Here is a 21489-nt window from a genome sequence, read left to right on the forward strand (position 1 = left end):
CCCCCTGTGCCAAGGCCAGGAGACCCCTTTCCACTTCTCGACTGGAGATGGACTTTACCCATCTCCCCTAGGGGGTCTCAGCCAGCTTCCAGAGGCACAGGAGTCAAATGTGAGGTGGAGACGTGGTGATGGAGGCAAGGGAGCGGGCTGAGACCGGGATGGGAAGGGCCCTGAACACTAGGTTAGGGGGCTTGCTTGGTCCTAATCCTGTAGGAGGTGGGACCACCTTTCCCCCCAACTTTCTCCCTGACTCCTGGAAAAGTGGGGGAGAAAACATCTGGTAGTAACAACTTAGCCCCAGCTGGTGCCTTGGTTAGTTTATTAAGTCAGAGATTTGGCAAACCTGTGTTGTTGCAGACTCCTAAGACAAGACATTCTGGGTGGAACCCCAATATATAAAAGCTGGGCTGTTCTTTTTTGTCCTCCTCTTGCTTCTAAGGGTTCTGGGTACCTGTCATTTTTAAGCGCAGCCCAGGGAGGGGGACACAGCCCAGGGAGCCGAATGAAGGGCAGATGGGGGGACGGGGTGTGTCTAACACCCTCTCTGGGTGCTTGGTCCAGGTGTCCCTCCCCAACACAGCCAACAGAGGTGCAGATTCCCAGGCTCTGCCCTTGCTACTGAGAGGTCTGTAGGGGTAAAGCTCCAGGTGTCCCCTTGAACTTGTTCTTTCCTGGACCCTGGGTGCCTTCAACAGCATTGGTGACCTGCAGCCCTGCTCCGTGGACCCGGCAGGCCTGTGCACACCTGTGACCAGTCCAGCCCCTGGGTCCTGCTTGTAAGGAGAAGGGGCTAAGCTGGGCTCAGAGGCCCGAATGGGAACAGGCTTAGGAGTGGGCCAGGCGTCAAAGCCTTCCCTGACTGCTCCAAGCCCGGCCTCTACCTCTACAAACAGGGATGCTGAAGATGCCTGAGGCCTCGCCTCCGCGCACGGCTTCCTCAGGACACAGGGATACCAGCCTTCTCCCCAAGAAGATTTTATTGAACGCACACACACAATTCATCCTTGGATTTTCACATTCAATCCAGCAAGTGAAGAGACAGCAGTGCTCGTGTGAACATGGAGCGCTTGCCACCAGGCCCCAACACAGCCAGGGAGACCAGGGGGTGGGCTCCGCTTCCTTGGGGCCACCTGGTACCTCTTGCCTTAGACTCTGCCCACTGGGTGGGCTACCCTATACCTGATGGGGCTCAGGGGTCTTCCCAGGGTGGGTGGATCTGGAATCTCTACTGAAACACCTGAGTGTCCTAGAGGTGCCCACATGGCCCAGACATGACACGGCTCCCCCCCTTCCAGCAGCCAGAGGACATTGCCGAGATTTAGACAGAAGACTTGCCTGAGGGGCTATGACTGACTGAAGAAGGGGCTGCGTGCTGGGCCAGCAGCTCTTCACACCCCACGTCAGAGCAAACCTGAGGGCCACCCTCCAGGCCTCAGTCACTCCCGTGTGGGTGGTCTTCTAGCCCCTCAGATGCTGACCAGGCTCCCTGGGGTTACGAGGTCTCCAGGAACTCCCCTGCCCTGCCAGACACCCCTGAGACTGTATGTCTGACCACTCACAAATAGGAAATGAGAAATCAGGTCAAAATGCTCACAATTTCCTGCATGTCTCAGATGGTTGTTTTCTTAAATGGTTGGGCCACATTTTAACTTGGTTTATTGAAACTAGTCAATTTCAAGATTCATCAAATCAATAAAGTAAAAAGGAAAAGAAAGATAAAAGAAACAATAACAAAACGTTTCAATTTAGGTTTGGGGATGCTGGCCTCCAGGTCGGCTCCAAGCCCTTCTCCTGCCTCCAGGCAGCAAGAAGTGCAAGAGGCCAGGCCCGCCCACTCCCCAGGGGCCTGGAGGGGGGTTTGGTGCCCCTCCTGCCCCAAGCTGCCAGGCAGCTGGGACTCCTGCATCTCTGTGGTGTTAAGCTTGGTCTTCCAGTGGGAATCTGGGTGTCTGCTCCTCAGCTCTGCCCCCTTAGACCCACTCAACAAGAGGCCGAGTCCCACTTGACAGTGACTCAAGACCAGGAGAACCTGTGGGGACCAGAGGGAGAGTGCGGGGCGGCAGCCTGACTCCTCCTGGTGCTCTCAGATTTACCTGTTGCCATTTTGTCGTCTACAGATCAGAGTTGCTGGTGCTCCCGGGCCCCACGCAGGGCTGTCTGGGGCTTGGTTTGGCTACCAGGAGGGATTGCAAGGATGCCTCGGCCCCCAAATCCCTACCAAGCCAGAAAAACGGAAGTTTGGGGGTTGGGGTGAAGACTCAGGAAAGAACCGAGTGTGCATATTGCTAGAGAGGGTTTGGAAATGCCTTGCCAGGTAGCTCCTCCAGCCTGGGAGGGGGGTTCCTTACTTCAAACTCCAAACCACGTGCGTCTCGTGCGGACGAGCTCATGCCGAGGGTACTGCCAACGCCTGCGCCCATCAAGGTGGGGTGTGCAGGGCTGGGCTGCAGTTGGGGCAGGAGAACAGGGCTCAGGAGGAGAGAGGCATCCTGAGGAGGCGTGGGGCTCCTGGTGGGCGGTTTCCAGAGGGAAGGTGGGTAGGATGGGGTCTGGGGCAATCATCGGCCCAGATGACTCCTCTAGTGCAAAACCCAATCAGGGGTGCAGGGGAGGGGTGGTGGCAGGGCGGGACAGGTGCCCAGGAGCTGGGTTGATTCCCAGGCTGAAACTGGTGCCATTCTCCAGAGATGGGCAGTGTGGAGAGGAGGAGGGGCAGCAGAGAGGGCTCCCAACCCTTCCCACCAGTAGAACCTGGACAGAAACAGAGCAGCAGGGGAAGCAGGGCCGGCCAGCCGCAGAGCTGCCGCGGCAGGCAGCCGGGCCTCAGCTCGCCCCCAGCACTCAGCGCCTGCTCACTCGAAGGTCTCCCACTGCTTCCTGAGCTGCTCCACTGAGCCGGGGGCTGGGGCCGGGCTCACATCTTGCTTGGTTTTCCGTAACAAATCCTCAAAGGGGTCTCTGGCCTCTCGTGGAGCAGATGGCTGCAGTGCTGGCTCCAGGCCCTGGGGGGCTCTGGGAGGAAGGAGTGGGGTGTCTCCAGGCCTTAGCGCCAGCCCTTGCTTGGCCTCGGCAGCCCTGGCACTTGAGCGGGCCAGGGGCAATGTTCGGATCCTTGAAGGGGCGACTGCTGGGGGACCCAGGGCCTGCAGGGAGTGGGCACCCATGGGCATCTGGCCAAAGAGGTTGGGCATGGAGAGGGCAGACAGGTTGGGCTGAGATCTCTGTGGAGCACAGAAGCCAGAACTGGACAGCAGGAGGCTGGGGGCAAAAGCTGGCCCCAGGGAAGCAGGAGGGGCCCCAAAAGGCCCAGCTGGTGTGGAGACCAGGGGCATGGCAGGCAGTGTCGCTGGCACAGATGGGACAAAGGGGTTGAGTGACGGCTGTGGAAATGGGGTGGGGGTCCCCATGGGGGGGAAGCTAAATTGGGGAGTAAATGGGGTGGCTACATTTGGGGCTGTAGGACCTGGTGGAAGGGTACTGCCTGACCAGGCTGTGCTAAGTGGGTCCAGGAGGGCCAGCAGGGCATCACTGCCTGTGCCCGCAGCCCCCGGGGCCAGGCTGAGCGGCTGGAGCAGTTCGGTGGGGTCTTGAGGGGCAGCACTGGGGTGGAGCCCGGGGATCGCGGCTGAGCCCAGGGCAGCCCGCCTTTCCCGCTCCGCCTGCAGCCGCTCTGAGGAGAAGTCGCCGAGGGCAGTGCCGGCAGCCTGGAGCTTGGCCGGGCGGGCAGTGGGGGGCGGGGGCACGATGCCCAGCTCCGGGGTCTTCCTGCCCTGGGGCCGGGGGATGGTGATGCTGCCCAGAGTGGGGGTGGGCACCTCCTCCTTGTCGGTGGGGTTCAGGATGCCGTCCCGGTTCTGGGGCCTGCTGGGCAGGGCTGGGGATTTCCCAAGCAGGGCCGAGGGCTTCTCGGGGGAGGTGGCAGGAGGCTTGCTGGGGATGGCCATGTCGTCCTGGCCCAGGCTCCAGAGCTTGTTGTGCGGGTGGGCGAGCTTCAAGGCTCCTGGCATCCCATGGCTCCTCTCACTCCTGCCCAGGTCCAGCCTCTGTTAGAGGGAACGAGGGAGGCAATGACCACAGGCGGACCTGGGACAGACTGGCAGGCAGCATGTGCCCCTCCCCCTCCTCCCTCCTGTGTGCCAGGTGGACACTGGGACTGTGGTCCCGGGAGTGTGGCTGACTAGCCCCTGGGACCCAGAGCAGTTGGGGGCTCCGCCCAGGTCAGCGGCAGAAAGCAAGCCCAGGTCGGTCTGCACTCAAGGCCGGGATTCTCTCACTGGGTGGCACAAAGGGCCTCCAGAGAAAGCTCTGTCTTTTCAAACCAGCGCTGCCAAGTAGTTTTAGGAAAAGGACTCCACCTACTGACCCTCTACTGGGGTGGCCCATTTTACTTTTCAAAGCGTGCGGGCACTTTCAACCACCCATGAGCCCAAGAGGGCAAGCGAGGCTCGGGGCCTGGGTGAAGGCACACTGGCTGGGAAGGAAATAGGAGGGCTGGGCTCGAGTCCCAGCTCTGCCACCTACAGGGCCCACGACCTGGGCGTCACATCCCTTCTCCTGGCCTGAGCTCCCTCGTGGGCAGCCTGGGAATAGCAATTCCCTGCAGAGGGGCAAGCGTGAATCATCAGATACGTGGGAGCTTTGTGAATTCCACACTGTGATCCAAGGACTGCAGAGTCAGCAGCCCCCAGTCACAAGTGAGGAAACCGAGGCACAGAGAGGAGGTGTGCCTGACTGAAAGTCACAAGGAAGATCAGGGGTCACACGCTAATATCCAGAGCCCAGGAACTTTGACTCACAGGCTCTCCAAGGAGCCTTGGTGGGGTTGGGATAATTAATCCCAGTTCCACCAGGGGTCATAGCCCTGCCCACCTCTGATGCATAAACAGAAGTTTATTTCAGGCAGGAAGTGCCCCCGCCCCCCACTGCCCGCCCGGCCAAGCTCCAGCCAGATTTCCATCAGGCTCCAGCATCTTCTCCAGTGATCCCTGTGAGTGGGGGTCTGGCCATTGGTCGGCCCGGCAAGATTTGCAGTCAGAGTGACTCTGAGTGTTGGCTGAGGACCTCAGAAAAGTCGCTGTTTCTCGCTTGGTGTCTTTTACTGTCACGTGGGGAAACCTGCCTCATGTGCAGAAAGTGCCCCCAGCCTGCGCCCCCCCGCCCCCCCCACCATACCTGATAGTCAAAGGTCCCCGGCTGCTCCCTCAGGTCTTTGGGGGGCCGAAGGTCTTCCAAGCTTTTGGCCTGGCCCAGCGGCTGCAGTGGGACCTCCATGTCGAGGCTGCTGAAGACGTCCTCCAGGAGGTCGATGCTGGCAGCCCGGTCGGGCTGAGCTGGGGTGGGGCCCACGGGCTCCCGCGCTCGCTGCTCCGGGCTCTCCGCCTCGTCTCCCGCGCTGTCTGACTCCTTGAGTGTCCGATAGGGCTGTGGCCTGGGAGGAGGCAGAGCAGGCTGGATTCTTCTACTCAGAGCCTCCCCGGGAGGAGCAAGCAGCCCTCACCCCCGAGAACCTCCAGGCCTCGGGAGCCCCCCCGGGAGCCTTGGGAGAGGAGAGCTGTCCCGGGTCCCTGAGAGTGTAGGCGTCTGGGCAGCGGCACTCTGACAGACCTGGGCTGAACATGGCTTCTGCTCACTCAGGGACCTTGGGCAAGTTGCTCTGGCTCTAGCTTGCACTGGGGGGCCCACTTAGTTTCCTCCAAACCACAGGACCCACCGTAGAACTGGCTAGTGGGCTCACACGCCATTCACACAAGGCGTGAGGAACAGGACACGTCTGGAGAGGGAACAGGCAGGAAGACTCAATCCTGAGCCCACTGTCTGCACTCCCACCCCTGCAGCAGGTCCTGGGAACAGCCCGTGGGAACTGAGCTGGGAGAACTCTCCCCAGGGAGCTGCCCAGTGCACCCCAGGATCCTCAGTGGGGAACCATCTGGGCCTCAGCCTGTGCAGACCTTGGTTCCATCCCTGGTGCCATCTCTTCCTGTGGGACCTTGGGCCAGTCACTTAACCTCTCTGAGCCTCAGCCGCTCCCCCATTCCAGAGTGCACTCCCTTGCAGCTGGTGGTGGAGACTACATGAGCAAATACTGTGCCTGGTGCCCAGCAGGCAAGCTGAGGCTGTTAACAGCATTCATGCACCAAAACCTTGCAGCCGACCCAGGTGCAGGTGACACAGGGTGCCTCTTGCTATCCTTTCTCACAAGCCTGAGCCCTGGGGTACCTGGAGAATGGTGCCCAGACCTCTAGTGGAGCCCGGGCCAGAGCAGCATCCCACCTCCTCCAACCATGAGGCTCTGGCTCCTGGGTCAGGCAGAAACTGCCCATGGCTCTGGTAAAGTGGGGGAAGGGTGCCACCTGCTGGTCCTGGAGGCCCACTTGCACGAACCTGGGCAGGGGACAGTCGGCAGAGGGAAGGGGCTCAACTAACAGCCCTGACTCTTGGCAAGGACTGCATCAGACTGTACTAACTCCCTGAAGCCACACAGGCAGCCCATGAAGTAGGACTCACAACCCCCACTTTATAGATGAGGAAACTGAAGCTCAGAGAGGCTAAGTAACGGAACGTATGTCACACAGCACCTGGCAAGAGGTGGAAATGGAAGCAAGAGACTTCTAAAGTCCCTCACTTGTTCTGACTAAGCCATCTGACCAAGCTCCTTTAACCAAGTTTGAACACAGTGAAGGAGATAAAGAAAAGCCAGTGTGCTTCGTAGTTAAGGAAGTAGAGTTCTTTAGAAGGAACCCATTTTGTTTTGAGTTAAGATGGCCACTTCCCTTTTAAACACACACAAAAGCCTATGCTTTTCATAGATCATGGCTCAGGAAGTGAGGATTATTTTAAATAATTAAGGCATCAATTAATTTAAAAAGAACGTGACCTGCTGGACTCCGTGGTGGGAGAGTCCTTGGACATCACCTGTGTGGGTGCCTTTACCTGCAAGGTGATTTTAAGTTGATACATGGATGAACATTTCTTATTCCAATGATGCTATCTTTAATTAATAAGAGAAATAACATATATTAAGCCTATGATATCATGAATATTATTGCTTAGGACAAGGCTTTTCTTCTAGTTTTAAAGAAGAAGATTCACTGTACAGACCAGGCGGCATGCCAAGCTTGGGCAACACTGGCTTAGGCCACTGCTCTAGGTGAGGACATCAGGAGGGGACTGACTTGCCCGTGGTCACAGGTGAGCTGGTGGCAGAAAGGGCCAGAACCCTCCTCCCCTGGGGGGGCAGTGGCAAGAGCAGAGCTGTTGGGTTTATCACGTGCCCTGAGGAACTCACAGGTCCAGGCTCGGGGGAGGGACCGGGAGCAGGGAGATGGTGAAGGGGGCTGGGAGGGGGAAGGTGGGGGAAGAGTCCTTCTTCTGTAATCTGGCTGTAACGGTTTACTCCCCGAAGGGTTGCTGTGGGTGTTCAGCGATGGGCAGTTCCCTTCCCCTAGAGGCTTCCATTAAAAACATCATGCAAGGGCTTCCCTGGTGGCGCAGCGGTTGAGAATCTGCCTGCCAATGCAGGGGACACGGGTTCGAGCCCTGGTCTGGGAAGATCCCACATGCCACGGAGCGGCTGGGCCCGTGAGCCACAATTACTGAGCCTGCGCGTCTGCAGCCTGTGCTCCGCAACAAGAGAGGCAGTGATAATGAGAGGCCCGCGCACCGCGATGAAGGGTGGCCCCCGCTTGCCGCAACTAGAGAAAGCCCTCGCACAGAAATGAAGACCCAACACAGCCATGAATAAATAAATAAATAAATAAACCCAAAGTTAAAAAAAAAAAAAAAAATCATGCAAACAAATACACACAAACCAAAGCTGTCCCTTTGCTCAATCCCAGCTCTGAAAAGCCTGTGCGTGGAGAGGCAAGAATTGGCAAAGAAAGGGCAGCCACCAAAGCCCAATTCCAGGGGTGGCTGGATCGTGGTGAACCTTCTTTTTCTCTTTCTTTCTTTATTGCAATTTGTAATTAGAAGAAGGCTTAGGCTATAAATAATAATGATAAAAATTATCTTAAAGTCAGGCAGGTCAGTAAAACCTTTGGATATGCCAGCATTAATATATACATTTCTCATCGGTAACGTTGTTTGAAAACTTAAAATCTGACGCTCCATCTCCATGGCTTTCCAAGATGTGCTGAGATAAAGGAAGACTCGGGCGGCAACAACCAGGCCAACTGTAGCTGAAACCGCAGCCACCAATTCCATTAACAGTCAAGTGCATTTTCCCCAAAGGAATGAGACCCATGCTCCTGTCTCACACCTCTAGAGCCCAGCCACTCTTGTCACCTCACCCCATGGCCACAGCCCCCATGGGGCTGGCAGAATGACGCCCTGAGAGGAGGCACACAGAGGGGGCATCCGTCCTGCAAGCTGGCACCGGAAGGCAGCAGCCCCAGACCCCCTCCCCACACACAAGCGCAAGCTGGCCACCCCCAGCCCTCCAAGTGGCCCCGGAGAGTCACCAAGCCGAGCTCAGGGAAATGGAAGAAGGAAGGAGAGACCATTCAAAGGGAGCGGAGAAGAAAAAGCTTTCGGTGAAGCCAGAGCTCGGGCCCTCTTCCCGCTGGCATTCATCGTCAGAGGAGTCTTCGGAGAGGAAGACAGCATAGTGTCGCAAGGGCTTTACGAGGCTGGGGCGGAGGAAGACAAGAGAGAAAACAGTTAGGAGGCACCTCAGGACTCCAGGTGGCGGGGTGGGAAGGAGGCCTGAGGCTCAGCACCTGACCCTGGCCTCCCTCTGCCGGCGGGGAGGAGGCTGCCTGGAGAAGGCCCGACGGGCCCCACAGTGAGGAAGCTGGTCCCAAACAGAAAAGAAACTGTGGGTTTGCCACCTGTGTCAAGAGCCTTAAATGCATCTATGACCTCGTGATTCCACTTCCATTTAGATAACCCCAATGTAGCAACAAATTATGCACAAAGATGTTCATTACTGCTATGTTTATAAAACATGACACAACCTAAATTTCCGCAGTAGGAATCTGGTGAGCTGAATTATGGTATGGTTGGCTGAAGAGTATCCTCCCATTAACTATAATGTTTATAAAGAAAAATCTAAAAATCAGGATGCAGAATTGCAGTTATACTGCATCCTCTCTCATCTGCTTATGGAAAAATGCACAGAAAAAAGACTGGAAAGGTATGTGTCTAAATGTCAACAAAAGCTAGGGGACCCATGTCCCCTGCATTGGAGAAGCCACTGCAGTGAGAAGCCCACGCACCACAATGAAGAGTAGCCCCCACTCGCCGCAACTAGGGAAAGTCCACGCGCAGCAACGAAGACCCAAATCAGCCCCCGCAAAATAAATAAATAAATAATTTTAAAAAGCTAGTGGATTATGGATGATTTTTTCCCCTCTGCCAAATTTTATTTTTGTGTCTTCTACGTTTTCTCCAATGTGCATATCTACTTCAATAATCAGGAAAAAATAAAAAATAAAAAAGCTAAAGAAGAAAGTGAGCCATGTAGAAGAGCACTCGCGAGAAGACCCTTTTCTGATTAGCGGCCGCTCTCTGGAGTCTCCCTCAGATGCCTCTTCAGAGAGTCTTTTTCACCTGTGATGTGGAAATTAAATATTCATTGTTATAAAAAATACATCTCCCTTGTCAGCCACCTGTGAGCTCTACCTCTATAAACACAAACACATACACAGCCCAGAGAAACTCCACGCTGGCTTTTATGAATTATACACTGACCAGGGCCCGCGAGAGGCGTGTGCTCGGGAGAGGGCAGCTGGACCCCGCAGCCCTTGGTTCAAATCCCGGCCCCACGGCTGCTGCTCCGGCACACGGCTGGGGAGCGGGCAGCCCACGCCTCTGCCCTGCACAGCGGGCTGGACGCGCACCGAGGATCCCAGGGGCAATGGTGAACTTTGGGGAGGTGGGTGGGGTAGGAGACACAGGGGTACCTGATGGGGGGCTATCTCCTCTCCCCTCCACCCCCAGCCAGAGCAGTCTCCTTTCTTTGCCTTATATGATGCAATTCCTTTCCGGTTTCGTTTCAGGAAGAGGAAACATGTCCAAAAAAGTGCATGGGAACCAGGGCTGCAGGGTAAGTGAGGGACAGCAGCTATCCCTGGGGGGACTGGGAGAGCGGATTGTGACCGGCTGCTGCTATGATCCACCATCACCAGTCATAAGCCAGTTGTTACCCAAATATATGCTGCCCTTTTAAAAGTGGAACCAAAGCTGGTGCCCAGGGCTGTGAGTTCCCCAGCACTGTCACACCTGAACCCTTCATTTCCTCGCACCGTCCCTGGAAGATAGCCAGGCAAAGACTTTTGTCCTCTTACTGAAGGGGAGGTTGAGGCTCAGAGAGGGGAAGCCACTTGCCCAGGGTTGCACAGGGAGGTCACAGCGCTCCCCTCCTCTCCCAGGCTGCCTTGCTGGGTGTCAGGGATAAGACGCATCTCAGCCTGTCCTGGACTGGTGGCCGCATGGCCCAGGAGGCTCATTCTCCTCTGAACTCAGCAGAGAGGGGGGAAGGCCTGACCTGCAGAAATGTGCCCTGGCCAGCACAGGGGCTAGGCTGCCCAGCTCCTGCCTCGTCCACCGGGACACAAAACAAGGCCCAGCAGAAGGGCCACTTTCCACATGGCCACTGGAATCCTGTTCTGAATCACAGCCCTGACCTCATCACTCTCCCACTTCACACCTGCAAACCTGCTGCTCTGAACTGCGATTTCATGCGGTGGGTAAAATGTCAGCAATACTAATGTTTAGGTGTGTCTGGAATGACTTACTTGTCTGTTTAAAAGTTCGGGGGACCTGCTCTCACTCGCTAGCACTGGACTGTTCTCCCTAGCAGGGGGGCAGGCACCCTGCCTCAGGCTGCATTCTGGGGAGCTTGTGGAACACACTGGGTGGGCGGGGTGAGGGCCGCCAAGTCCAAGCTCCAAGCAGGGCAGACACCGTGCTTTGCGCCTGGCCCTGCCCACCTCTGTGCTCCTTCCCTGCCACCTCCTGCCACCTGCCCTTACCTTTGCCTGGTGCACTGATTGCCCTTGGCCTGCAAGACTCAGCTCAAACCGCACTCCTACAAAGCTTTCTTGGAGCTCCCAGCAGAGTTTTCTCCCTAGATAGAGCTGGCTTCTCCTTGGGCTGTGTGGTTTAGCGCTTCGTTAATACAGTTGAACCTCTTGCATTTCTATTTCTGAGTGGAGGTCCTCAAGGGCAGGGGCCCTGGCACGTTCTTCTTTCTCTCCCCACCCATGGCACAGCGTTAGTGCAGAGGAAAGTTTGCTGAGGGAATGAGCGGAAGCCAGAGTACTGGAGAGACAAGGGCCTGCACACACCCGCTTCACCCCTCTTCTGGATCCCCGCCAGGCACATGCCCCTTTTCTCAGCTCATGGCTGCAGTATAAGAGGGTCCCCTCTCTGGTGTGGAGCAAAGGGAACACTCCTACACTGTTGGTGGGAATGTAAATTGGTGCAGCCATTATGGAGAATGTTATGGAGGTTCCTTAAAAAACTAGAGTTGTCATGTGATCCTGCAATCCCACTCCTGGGCATATATCCAGAGAAAACGCTAATGTGACAGGACACATGCACCCCAATGTTCATAGCAGCACTATTCACAATAGCCCAAGACATGGAAGCAACCTAAATGTCCAACGATAAATGAATGGATAAAGAAGATGTGGTACATATATACAATGGAATATTACTCAGCCATAAGGAGGAATGAAATAATGCCATTTGCAGCAACATGGATGGACCTAGAGATTATCGTACTAAGTGAAGTAAATCAGACAGAGAAAGACAAATATCACATGATATCACTTATATGTGGAACCTAAAATATGATACAAATGAACTTATTTACAAAACAGAAACAGACTCACAGACATAGAAAAACTTATGGCTACCAAAGGGGAATGGGAGGGGATAAATCAGGAGTTTGGGATCAGCAGATACAAACTACTATATATAAAATAGATAAACAACAAGGTCCTACTGTATAGCACAGGGAACTATATTTAATATCTTGTAATAAACCATAATGGAAAAGAATATGAAAAAGAATATAGACCTGTAGAATGGGACCACGTTTGGGGGTGAGCATGTTAGGTATATTGGGGCAGGTGGGAGTCTCAGAAAAATGCTTAAAATAATATCCACAAGTAGGCATGTGCCACGGGCTTTACATAGGTTATTTCTACCACTCCCCCCAGCAGGAAGCAGGAAGGCGTCACTGTACAGATTTTACAGAGGATGAGACTCTCATTAGTCCATCCATCCATCTGTCCGTCCGTTCATCCACGCACCCAACCGAGAGACACCTCCCGAGTGCTTGTAGTGAGCAGACCCAGTCCCGGCTGAGCACTTCATGGTGAAGAGGAGAGGCGTGAGCAAGCCACCCAGCCAGGAAGTGGTGAGCAGGGATTCCAGTCCAGGGCCCTCTCTTTCCTGTCCCCTGGGCTGGTGGTAGATGTGTATGAGGGGGACCCACACCTCTGCTTGGGTCAAACTGAATGAGGCTCTGGGTGGCTCTCAAATCCATCTTGAATGCCTTTCCAACACCCATCCAAGCACAGCCCCCTCCTCTGGCTTTGACAAATAAGCAGAGAGCACAGCTTGGCACGTTAGCTGAATGCCAGGAATGTCTGGATTCACACAGGAGCAAAGAGCCTTTGTGCTGGACTGGACCTTGGCTTCATCAGCTCAGGCTGCTGCACCTCCCATCACTGTCAAAATCCAGTGCCTCCCACATGCGAGATCACGGAGGGTACGTGGGGGTGAGGTGGGGGGAGACAGGGAGCCTCACTTTACAGCTCACCATTTTCCTCTCCAGCCAGCTCTTCTGGCCAGGCCGGTCGGGCAGTCTTGACTTCAACGAGAGGTCCAGGGTGTCTCCTGGACACACCATCTGTCTCTCAAGAGTGATGGAACACCCAGATGAGAACTCTGCCATGTGGTCTGATCAGAGTTTCTTCAGGTCCAGGCTTTGGGCCACATGGATAAGGATGATGACACTAGCAGTATTTACAAGTGTTGGGCTAAATGCTGTCCGTACGGTTTCTGATTAATTACTCATCACATCCTCATGTGGCAGATAAAGCAGCCAAGGCTCAGAGAGGGGAGGTCACTTGCCCAGTGTCACACAGAAGTTAAGGGTAGAGCATGGAATCCAGATATGCCTAACTCTGAACCACTCTGTGATCCTGCCTCTTCAGTTCTGTGGGCCTGAAACGGTGAAATAAGGGGTAGGGTGTTTCCCCTTCTGCTTTTGATAAAAGGTGAGATTTCAAAATAAACTTATTTAAATTCAGCTGCTCATGTTCTCCCGTGAAACATACAGTCAGATATTTGTCAGAGATAAAGGACGAACCGTCGAATATGTCCAGGTTTAAATTTTTTATTAGCTTAAGGCAGAATATGAAAAAAAAAAAGCGCGTACCTCTTCCCTCATTAACCCAATTCAGCTACTACCCTGCAGTCTGCCACCCACCACTTGCCTGGATTTTATTATACACAAAGAGCTGTCTGTGAAAAGGCAGGTCGTGGTGAACTTGGCTACCCAGCAAGGACTGCCGGAGTCTCGGCGAGAAAGAAAGGCCCGCTGTCCATCACGTTCAGACCCCGTCACCTCCCACGGCTGCTCCCGCCTCTGCCCACCTCATCTCGGCACGGGGTTCCCACGCAGATGACTCCCCGAACCCTTTCTAATGTTTGGTTTAACGTGTCGCTGGCTAGCGCGCGTGTGACAGTGGTGACAGGCGCGGCTGTTCCTTTTTAAATACCATGTCAGAGACACGGCGTCAGGAAGCGGGGACGTGCTCTGTGGCTCTCTGCCGTGCCGGGATCGTACAGGCTTATTTTTTAATGAGGAAGATCTGCATCTCGAGAGTTTTTTTCATGTGTCACATCGCGTGGACAAATCAGCAGCACGTCACGCTGGCCCAAAATGAAATGCTGACAAATGTAGATATTTCAAATTTAATTGACATTTAAATGTACTTGAGATAAAGAAGGGGAAAAAGTCAGCAAGGACTTGGTCTCCAGAGGTAACGAGGGGAGCTGGTGATCATTTTTTAAAGGATCATTTCACTCCTGCACAAAGGATCTTTACTTTTAAATGTCTTGGCCGCTCTGGCATCCCTGATTACAAGGCTCCTGTGGGGCTGACAGGCAGCGACAGGCCCCTGGACGAGGCCCGTCTGTCTAGCCTTCCACCAATCCCCACGTGCCAGCCAGATGACCTCAGGAAAGTCATTGTACCTCCCTGAACCTCAGTTTCTTAGCTGCAAAATGGGGATTCTATAGCCCTCCTGTTAGTCTTACCACAAAAGTTGAATGAAAATATTCGTAAAGGGCTTCACACAGTGCCCAGTGCATGTTCAGTTACTACCCAGATGCCACACTCACCTGCCAACAAATAAATTCTGGGCCTCTTCACCCTGAGCAGAGTCTCCCCTAGGTGTTAAAGGACAAATAGGGTGGCCCCTGCTTTCAAAGACCTTCCCGGTCAAAGTCACCGGTCCCCACCTGGGCATGTCACAGCACATCAGAATGATCTGAGAGCACCCGTCGCCTAGAGAGGCGCCATGCCTCACCTCCAGCACCATTACACAGGGCCGACACTCTAGAGCACAGCTTAGCACGTGCATGGGTTAAAAACAGAGAAAAAGCCTCTGAAGCAAGTCAGAGGGGTCTCTGGGGGAAACAAGCTTGGTGCAGGACCCACAGGGGACGCTCCGGAACTTGCACTGGAGCTATTCCCTGTGTGGCCTGGGGCCAGGCTGGGACTGTTCCCAGGGAGGAAGGACTGATGACAGATATGGGAACCTGTTGGACATGGGATCTTTGTATTCAGCAGTATGTGAATATCTACTTAAGAACAGTAATGAGAGACTCACTGCTGTAATGAGTCGTGATCACCAATGAGAAGGCGTCTTCCTGTCACACGGACTGGTCCAGAGGGGACGGGTGAGTGTGAGGCCAGGTCCTGCCCACCCTTTAGGGACTTGCTCTGCCAGAGTGCAGTGGTGGGCGTGCCTGGCTCAGGGGCTGCTGGACAAGCCTCCATTTGGGAGGTGACATGAGGCTTTTAATCTGAGTCCAGTAGAGGCTGCACAATGGCCTGGAGGTGTCTCTGTGGAGGAGGGGGCACAGGGGCTTGAGGCTGGGGTGGGGTTTCAAGAGAAGAGGCAGGCAGGGTTGGCAGGGACCAGCTGGAGGAGGGTTTCCCCTCAGCATGAGGGCTGAAGGCCATGTGCGAGGTCAGGGGGTGATGGGGGGCTCAGCTGTCCTGATCTCCGTCTCTTGGATTGGTGGTGCCCTTTGCCTTCGCAACCTTCGTTCATCCATCCACTTATTTATCAACCCGTCTCTGTCTGTCTGTCTGTCTATCTTCCTTCCTTCCTTCCTTCCACAGAGATCACTAGTGTCGACTTCCCCTGTCCACACCCACGCCCAGCAGGCTGAGAAGCCTTTCCCAGGAGCTGGGTGGACACTCACCTAGGTGCAGAGGTCTGGCTTCACTTTCCCACCCTTCATGCTCTTTGCTGGAGGGAAGACGGGGAAGGGGACATGTTGGGGGCACTTTCCCTGCCTGGAAGAGCAATTGTGTAGATTGTGAGGAACAACTGCCCCTCGCCCCGAGGACAGTCTTTGCCTGCTGAGAGCCCGAGTCTTTTCTAGGGACCGTGGCAGCAGTTGGTGGGGGGCGGCTGGTGAGAAAGCAGTGGACATGGACGTGGGACCCAGCAGACCCTGGTATATGTGCTGGACCCAGGGCAGGTCACGGCACCTGTCAGAGCCTTGGTTCCCCTGTGGCTGAAGAGCTAACAGTGCCTTCACTATGAAGACTTTTGGGGAGCAGGGGTGGTTCACCAAGATGACATATATCGAAGTACCGGGCCTGAAACAGGCACTTGGGAAATAGTGACGTGAAATCTGGAATGGGGAGGGTGCTTGTTGGGGTGGCGAAGCCTTTCGGAAGAGACTGAGCTCAGTGACACCTTGAGGATGGGGCACCTCTTCTGAGGGCTTCCTAAAGGCTTGGCTTTTCAGCTGGAACTAACTCGCCCTACTGTGACAGCTCCTGGGAGAATCCCTCCTTCCAAGCAGCAGGCAGAAGTGGTGGAGACGAGGGGGTCCTGTGTTTTCCTGGGCCGCTGCATATCCCTGGAGGCTCTGTGGCAGCTCCTGCTTTTCCAGTCTGAGCTCAGGCTCCATGCCTGGCCTCTGGCTTGGCTTTGTCTCCGGGGCCCAAAACCCACCGTTGGAGAGGGGAGGGGGCCCGAGTCAGGTCAGGAGCCTCTCACCTTGCTAACTGGGTCTGCGCCCTTCTGCTTGGTGTCCTGGTGGCTTGCCGGGGGGTAGTGCCCAGACAGCTGCCCCTCCCCCTGGGGCTCAGGGCCCAGCTGGCATCTTGGAGGTTTGCTCCCGGGGCTGGTCAGTTTCTGGCTCTTAGAGCGCCAGGCTGGGCAGGTGCTGGTAGCTTCAGATTCACATCCTGATCACACTTGGCTCATAGTAGGTGCTCTTTACATACTTGTGGTTGTTAACTGATACCCTCCCCCATCTCCAGGACGCTGGGCTGTAAGCTGCCCTCAGTGATTCCTTTGTTCACTCATTCTGTAAATATCCCTGAGCAGAGCTGGGCCAGGCTCTGGTCGGGGAGTTGAAGAGTCAAAGCTGAAGGTCACACAGCCCTGCCCTGCTCATAGGCTACCAGGGTGTGCAAGCGTGTGCGGGTGTGTGTGGGTGACGTACAACGTGGCAGGTCACGGCTACACCAGAAGCGCCAGGCATGGTGACCTTGGGAGGAGGGAGCGTGCAGCTCGTGGGGGAGGTGTTGGGGGGAGTGTGAGATTGGTGAGGCCGCAGCAGTCACTGCTGCTGAGGATGCTAGTGTGGCTCCTGTGGGCAGTTTCCCAAATTGTGTTGAGATGTTAACGGGCATGGTGTTAAAAAAAAAAAGGAAGGCAAAGAGACTTGCCCACGGTCTCAGACTGGCAGCTGGTGGGCCAGGATGCTGCCCGGGTCTGCAGACGCCCAGCCAGGCCTGTGCACCAGGCCCCCACCCTCGGGCAGCTCTGGGTCTGTGCAGGAGGGAGAGGGGTCCGGCTGTGACCCTCAGCCAGGGGGCTGTGCTGAGCCCAGGTCTCGAGGAGGCCGGGGCCGGGGGAAGTGGGGGTGGAACAGCATGTCATCTCCTGCCAGCGCATGTGTGCAATCAGCATGAAGAGATACAATTGCAAAGTGTTCTGAGACCTGGTCTCTGGGCAGAGCTCCCACTAAAGCCTTCTGGCAGCTTCTTCTGATCTTATTTTAATCTTCTGGGGCTTTGGGTGCTGGGGTCACGCAGTGCAATTCAGACGAGCAGATTCTCCAATTCCTGAGAAGTCTGGGCTGGCCGTTTGGTGCACACACAGCCTGCCCAGGCAGCGCAACCTGCAGAAGTTCTCCTTGGCCAGAAGGATTTCTAACGCCAGCCACACGTTCCTCTGGTCTCCCAGACCCAGATTCCCAGGGAGTCCACAGTTCTGATGGGAGTGTGAAGTGGTACAATTCTTTCAGAAAGTTATTTAGTAACACGGAGCAGAAATCTGCCTGTAAGACTGGTTAAGGGTTGGGCTTTGGCATTAGAGACGTCCGAAGCTCAGCTCTGCCACTAACTAGTTGTGTGACCAAGGGCAGTGACCACCTCTCAGAGTGGCAGCTACTTCTGTAAAATAGAGCTAATGACACCTACCCCTGCCCCCAGAGTTCTGGAGGATTTAATGAAACAACATACGTAAAGTGCTCAGTTAATGGTAGTTTTTCTTATAATGATATAAAACTAGAAAAAACTTGGAGAACAAGGACATTCACTTTGGCATTTTTCACATTTGTGAAAACCTGGAACAATCTACAAATCCCATAAGAGGAGCGTGGTCAGGCAGACCACACACATACACACAGTGAGATCTTCCGTGGTCACCACCAATGGGGCTTACAAGGACATGAGGCAAGTCTGTACTAAGGGATATTGCAAGGAAGCTGGCAGCTCTGCAAAATATATCTAGAAAAAAGACTGGACAGGAATCTGCAGAAATGCTAGTACATAGTTGAGCTGAAGTAGTGGGATTCAGAATGAACTTGTCTCTTCTCCCTAACTTCCAGCCTGCCTATAAGGCTATTGGGTTATTTTTACAAACAAACACAATTACTGGAAGAGAGCAGGTTTTTGCATGGATCTGGCCAGGGAGGTGACAGGGCAGTGGCTTATGGGCCCCTGGTGGCTGAATCTGGACCATTCTCACTTAGTACAATGGAACTCCAAATAACCAGCCTGCAGCCAGTCAAGACACGGGCGACTGGAGGGTGTTCTGTGTACCACCTTTAGCGGACAAGGTGCGCGTTGAAAGAGCTCGGGCTCTGCAGCTGGCTGGGACTGGGCACGCCTCAGGTCCACACTGAGCACGAGCCCCGTCACCATTAGGACTTGGAAGACAGCCCTACCCTTCTGGGTTACTGCGAAGATTAAAGAAGGTGGAGGCTGCTTGTGACTATCTCCCTCCCAACTCTCACGGCAGTGAAAGAGTGAAAAAGAGTGAAAGAGAGAGGCACCTGGGGACCAGTAGGTCACCCCCCGCCTTTGGCCTCTGTCTGCTCGCTGTGTGTGGTCCTGAGGGGCAGGCAGTACTTAGCACAGCACTGCCTTTTAGGGCTTGCTGTCAGCTCTTTCAAAGTCTCACATTCGATGGGAAATTGCCCTATATCTAACAAGCCGAAGGGAAGATAAGCTGGGGCCTGGCAGCCATGCATGCTCCCGCTGAAATAACCAAAGCCCACCTTTAACAGGTGGGGAGCTGGGACCTCACCGTGCCCACTGCAGCCACCATCGTCCTCACCACTCAGAGTAGCTCACAGTCATAATTATGTTCTTAACAAAAAGCCTGGATGCTGAAGAAGAAAGGGCCAGGCCCTCTCCACTTTCCAGTCCTGAGACCTTGGGCAAGTTATGGAAAGTCTCTCTCTGAGCCTCAGTTTCCCCATCTATTAAATGGTAAAGCTACCACCCACCCTTCACAATCTTAAGCGATGTTCAGTAAATGTTACTTCTCTTTTCTTCCCCAGATAGGAACACTCAGGCACCAGGGAACACTGACTCCTTGGCAGGAAGAGGACTGAACAGCTCTGGTTCCCAACCCCAGGGAACCTTCCCCAGAGAGGAAGGTGGTGTGCGGGGCAAGTCATCTCAGGACACAGAGCTGTCTCTCTGGGCAAAGCCAGGAGAACAATGGACCCCCATGGACAGCAGAGTGCAATGGAGATAATGAAACTGAGCAGCATTTGGAGTCCTGGCCATGCCACTTTCTAAATGGATGACCCTGGAACACTGGTCAATACATTTTCAGAGCCAGCGTTCCTGTTCTGTGGAAGGGACGCCTAAGAGGACTTAGAACACATGAGGTGCTCCACTGTACTCACTGCCAACTGGCTTCTGACCCACAGCCCAAGCTGTCTGATTCCTCCTAACCCCAACTCTTACCCTAGGGGATCCTCGGGGCATACCATCAGCCCTGTTCTGAATAATAATGTAAGTAGCTAATACTTCTTGAGGAGTAGTCACTGAATATTAATTAGCTAATGTTAACAGAAAAACAGAGGGAATGTTTTCCCCAGAAGTCTTTGTAAATTGTTCTTCCAATTGCTATCACATGGTTTTGAGGGGCTAGGACACCTACCTTCCACTGGGGAAGAAAATTTGATATGGGAAAAATTTCTTTTCGGGAAAATGCAAGTCAAAAGAAGTCGGCACTGGGATTCCCTTTGGGGCCTCCTTTAAAAGTCCTAAGAAGCTCACACCTAGTAGGTTTTTGAAGATATTTGCTGAATGAATGGATGCAAGAATGGACGTGAGCTAGAAAGCAAAAAACGGACCTAAGCGGATGGAGTGGCCTTAGAGCTGCTGGCGATGCTACTGGGCCTCGATGAACTCCAGATGCTGAGCTGCTGCAGGAGACCGTGGAGACTGTCTGATTCTTAATCAGCTCCATTTTGCTGTCCACAAAGTTAATTACTTAATGTGCTTCTTTGGAAGTGAGAGTTGGGGCAAGAAGTCGGGAGGACTGAATCCTTCCCTCAACTTCAAAGATCCTGTGTCTCTTTCTGCCGCCCAAATCCTCTAAGTTTCTGATGCACTTTGATATTCCCAGTGGAGACAGAGATCTGTGATTCAAGAAAATCCAGGCCAGATTAAAGGGCCAGGCACCGAGTCCGTGTGCCCAACACTGAACCACCAGCAACAAAGGCCCATTAGGATGTGGCTCCTGCCCGCCAGCTTGTCTTCTTGTGTCTCCTGACACAATGCTGACAGATCGGTGGGGCTGGTTCCTTCCTCCCCAAAACAATATTTTACGAGGAGTCGGTTTTATTAAAATATTTTCCGCTGGATGCTTCCTGTGTTTCAAGAAGTTGGTCTTGCCAGCTGCAGCTGATGACAGTTGAGAAAAACACATCCAAGTGCTGTTGTGACATGGCATTTGGAAGTGGAGGAGCACAACGGGGGGTGGGGGGGGGAGAAGGCAGCATGGGAAGAGACGCAGGAAAACACCCGCGTTGCACCAGAAATGTCACTGGCATTATGGAAGAACAGCTCTGCCGGCCCCCCATACCCCCCCATCACATTAAAAAAATGTGAACAGAAACTCTCGGAATGATGTTCTAAAACATACCTCCCTATCTCCTGGCGGACCCGGGTCACTGTTACGTACGATCACAGAGAACCTGTCATTTGTTTTCTATCACTGCCAGTTTGCCAACCCACTAAACTAGCCACCCCTGCTCCCACTGGTTCATTTCAACCCCAAATGTTTCCCAAAAAGAAATCTAAAACAAGGCGTACTGCAAAAAAAAAAAAACCCATAAACAAAAAACCCCACAAAAAGTGGTACTGACATAGTTTTGGTAATCTCCAGAATGATGGGGTTACCAAACAGTGGCTCTTTGCATGTACTGACAAAGCAATCCCCTATCACTGGGCTGGAAAAGCAACAGTGTAAATAAACGTGGTGATGAAGTCCGAGCTCTAATCGGGAACCTGGCCACAAAATGGGTAATGTTTTTCTGTAGAACGAGAAGTGTTGTTGGTCCAGGGTGTTTTTGGTGCAAAGCAAGGATATTCTGGATTTGCATTTCAATATCTACAGGACCATGACCCTGTATCCCAGTACAGTGTCTAAAATATTTAGTCCAGTTTTAAAGAGATGGCTCTAAAGAAAAGTGACTAATTTCATTCCCCTAAGGAGAAATCTTTGGGGTCTGAGGCACTCTGAAGACATGCAGCATTTTCTCCACAAGGGGGCAATCATAATCCATGGCAGGGAAATAGTCCTCAAGATTCCCACCGTCCTATTGTGCACAGCAAAAGTTAAACCTACACCCAACTTCTGGAGTCCTACTTCCAAATTCTGCATCACCAAGCATCTCCCAAGACACACAGACACACAGACACACACAGGTTTGAGGGCTGTCTAGGTGGGCTGGTTCTGTAACAACATG

At 53.9% G+C, this 21489-nt stretch overlaps 1 protein-coding gene across 10 annotated transcripts in view; it reads right to left on the reverse strand.

The window, feature by feature from the left end:
• Nucleotides 1–963: 963 nt before the first annotated feature.
• DENND1A (DENN domain containing 1A) overlaps nt 964–21489 on the reverse strand; it is a 535076-nt gene continuing 514550 nt past the window's right edge. For 6 of the 10 annotated variants that reach the window (XM_036855233.1, XM_036855234.1, XM_036855231.1 and 3 more), the window contains 3 exons: nt 8499–8627; nt 5173–5428; nt 964–4043 (listed from right to left, as the gene is read on the reverse strand). In XM_036855233.1, the coding sequence (XP_036711128.1) occupies nt 2853–4043; nt 5173–5428; nt 8499–8627 (1576 nt within the window). In that variant the 3' untranslated portion in view covers nt 964–2852. Of the gene's footprint in view, nt 4044–5172; nt 5429–8498; nt 8628–18829; nt 20423–21489 lie in introns of those variants that run through there. The other 4 variants (XM_036855237.1, XM_036855235.1, XM_036855239.1 and 1 more) reach the window with 2 other exon arrangements.

This window comes from Balaenoptera musculus, chromosome 6 (genome assembly GCF_009873245.2).
Source record: "Balaenoptera musculus isolate JJ_BM4_2016_0621 chromosome 6, mBalMus1.pri.v3, whole genome shotgun sequence".
In the NCBI taxonomy this organism is placed as follows: Eukaryota; Metazoa; Chordata; class Mammalia; order Artiodactyla; family Balaenopteridae; genus Balaenoptera; species Balaenoptera musculus.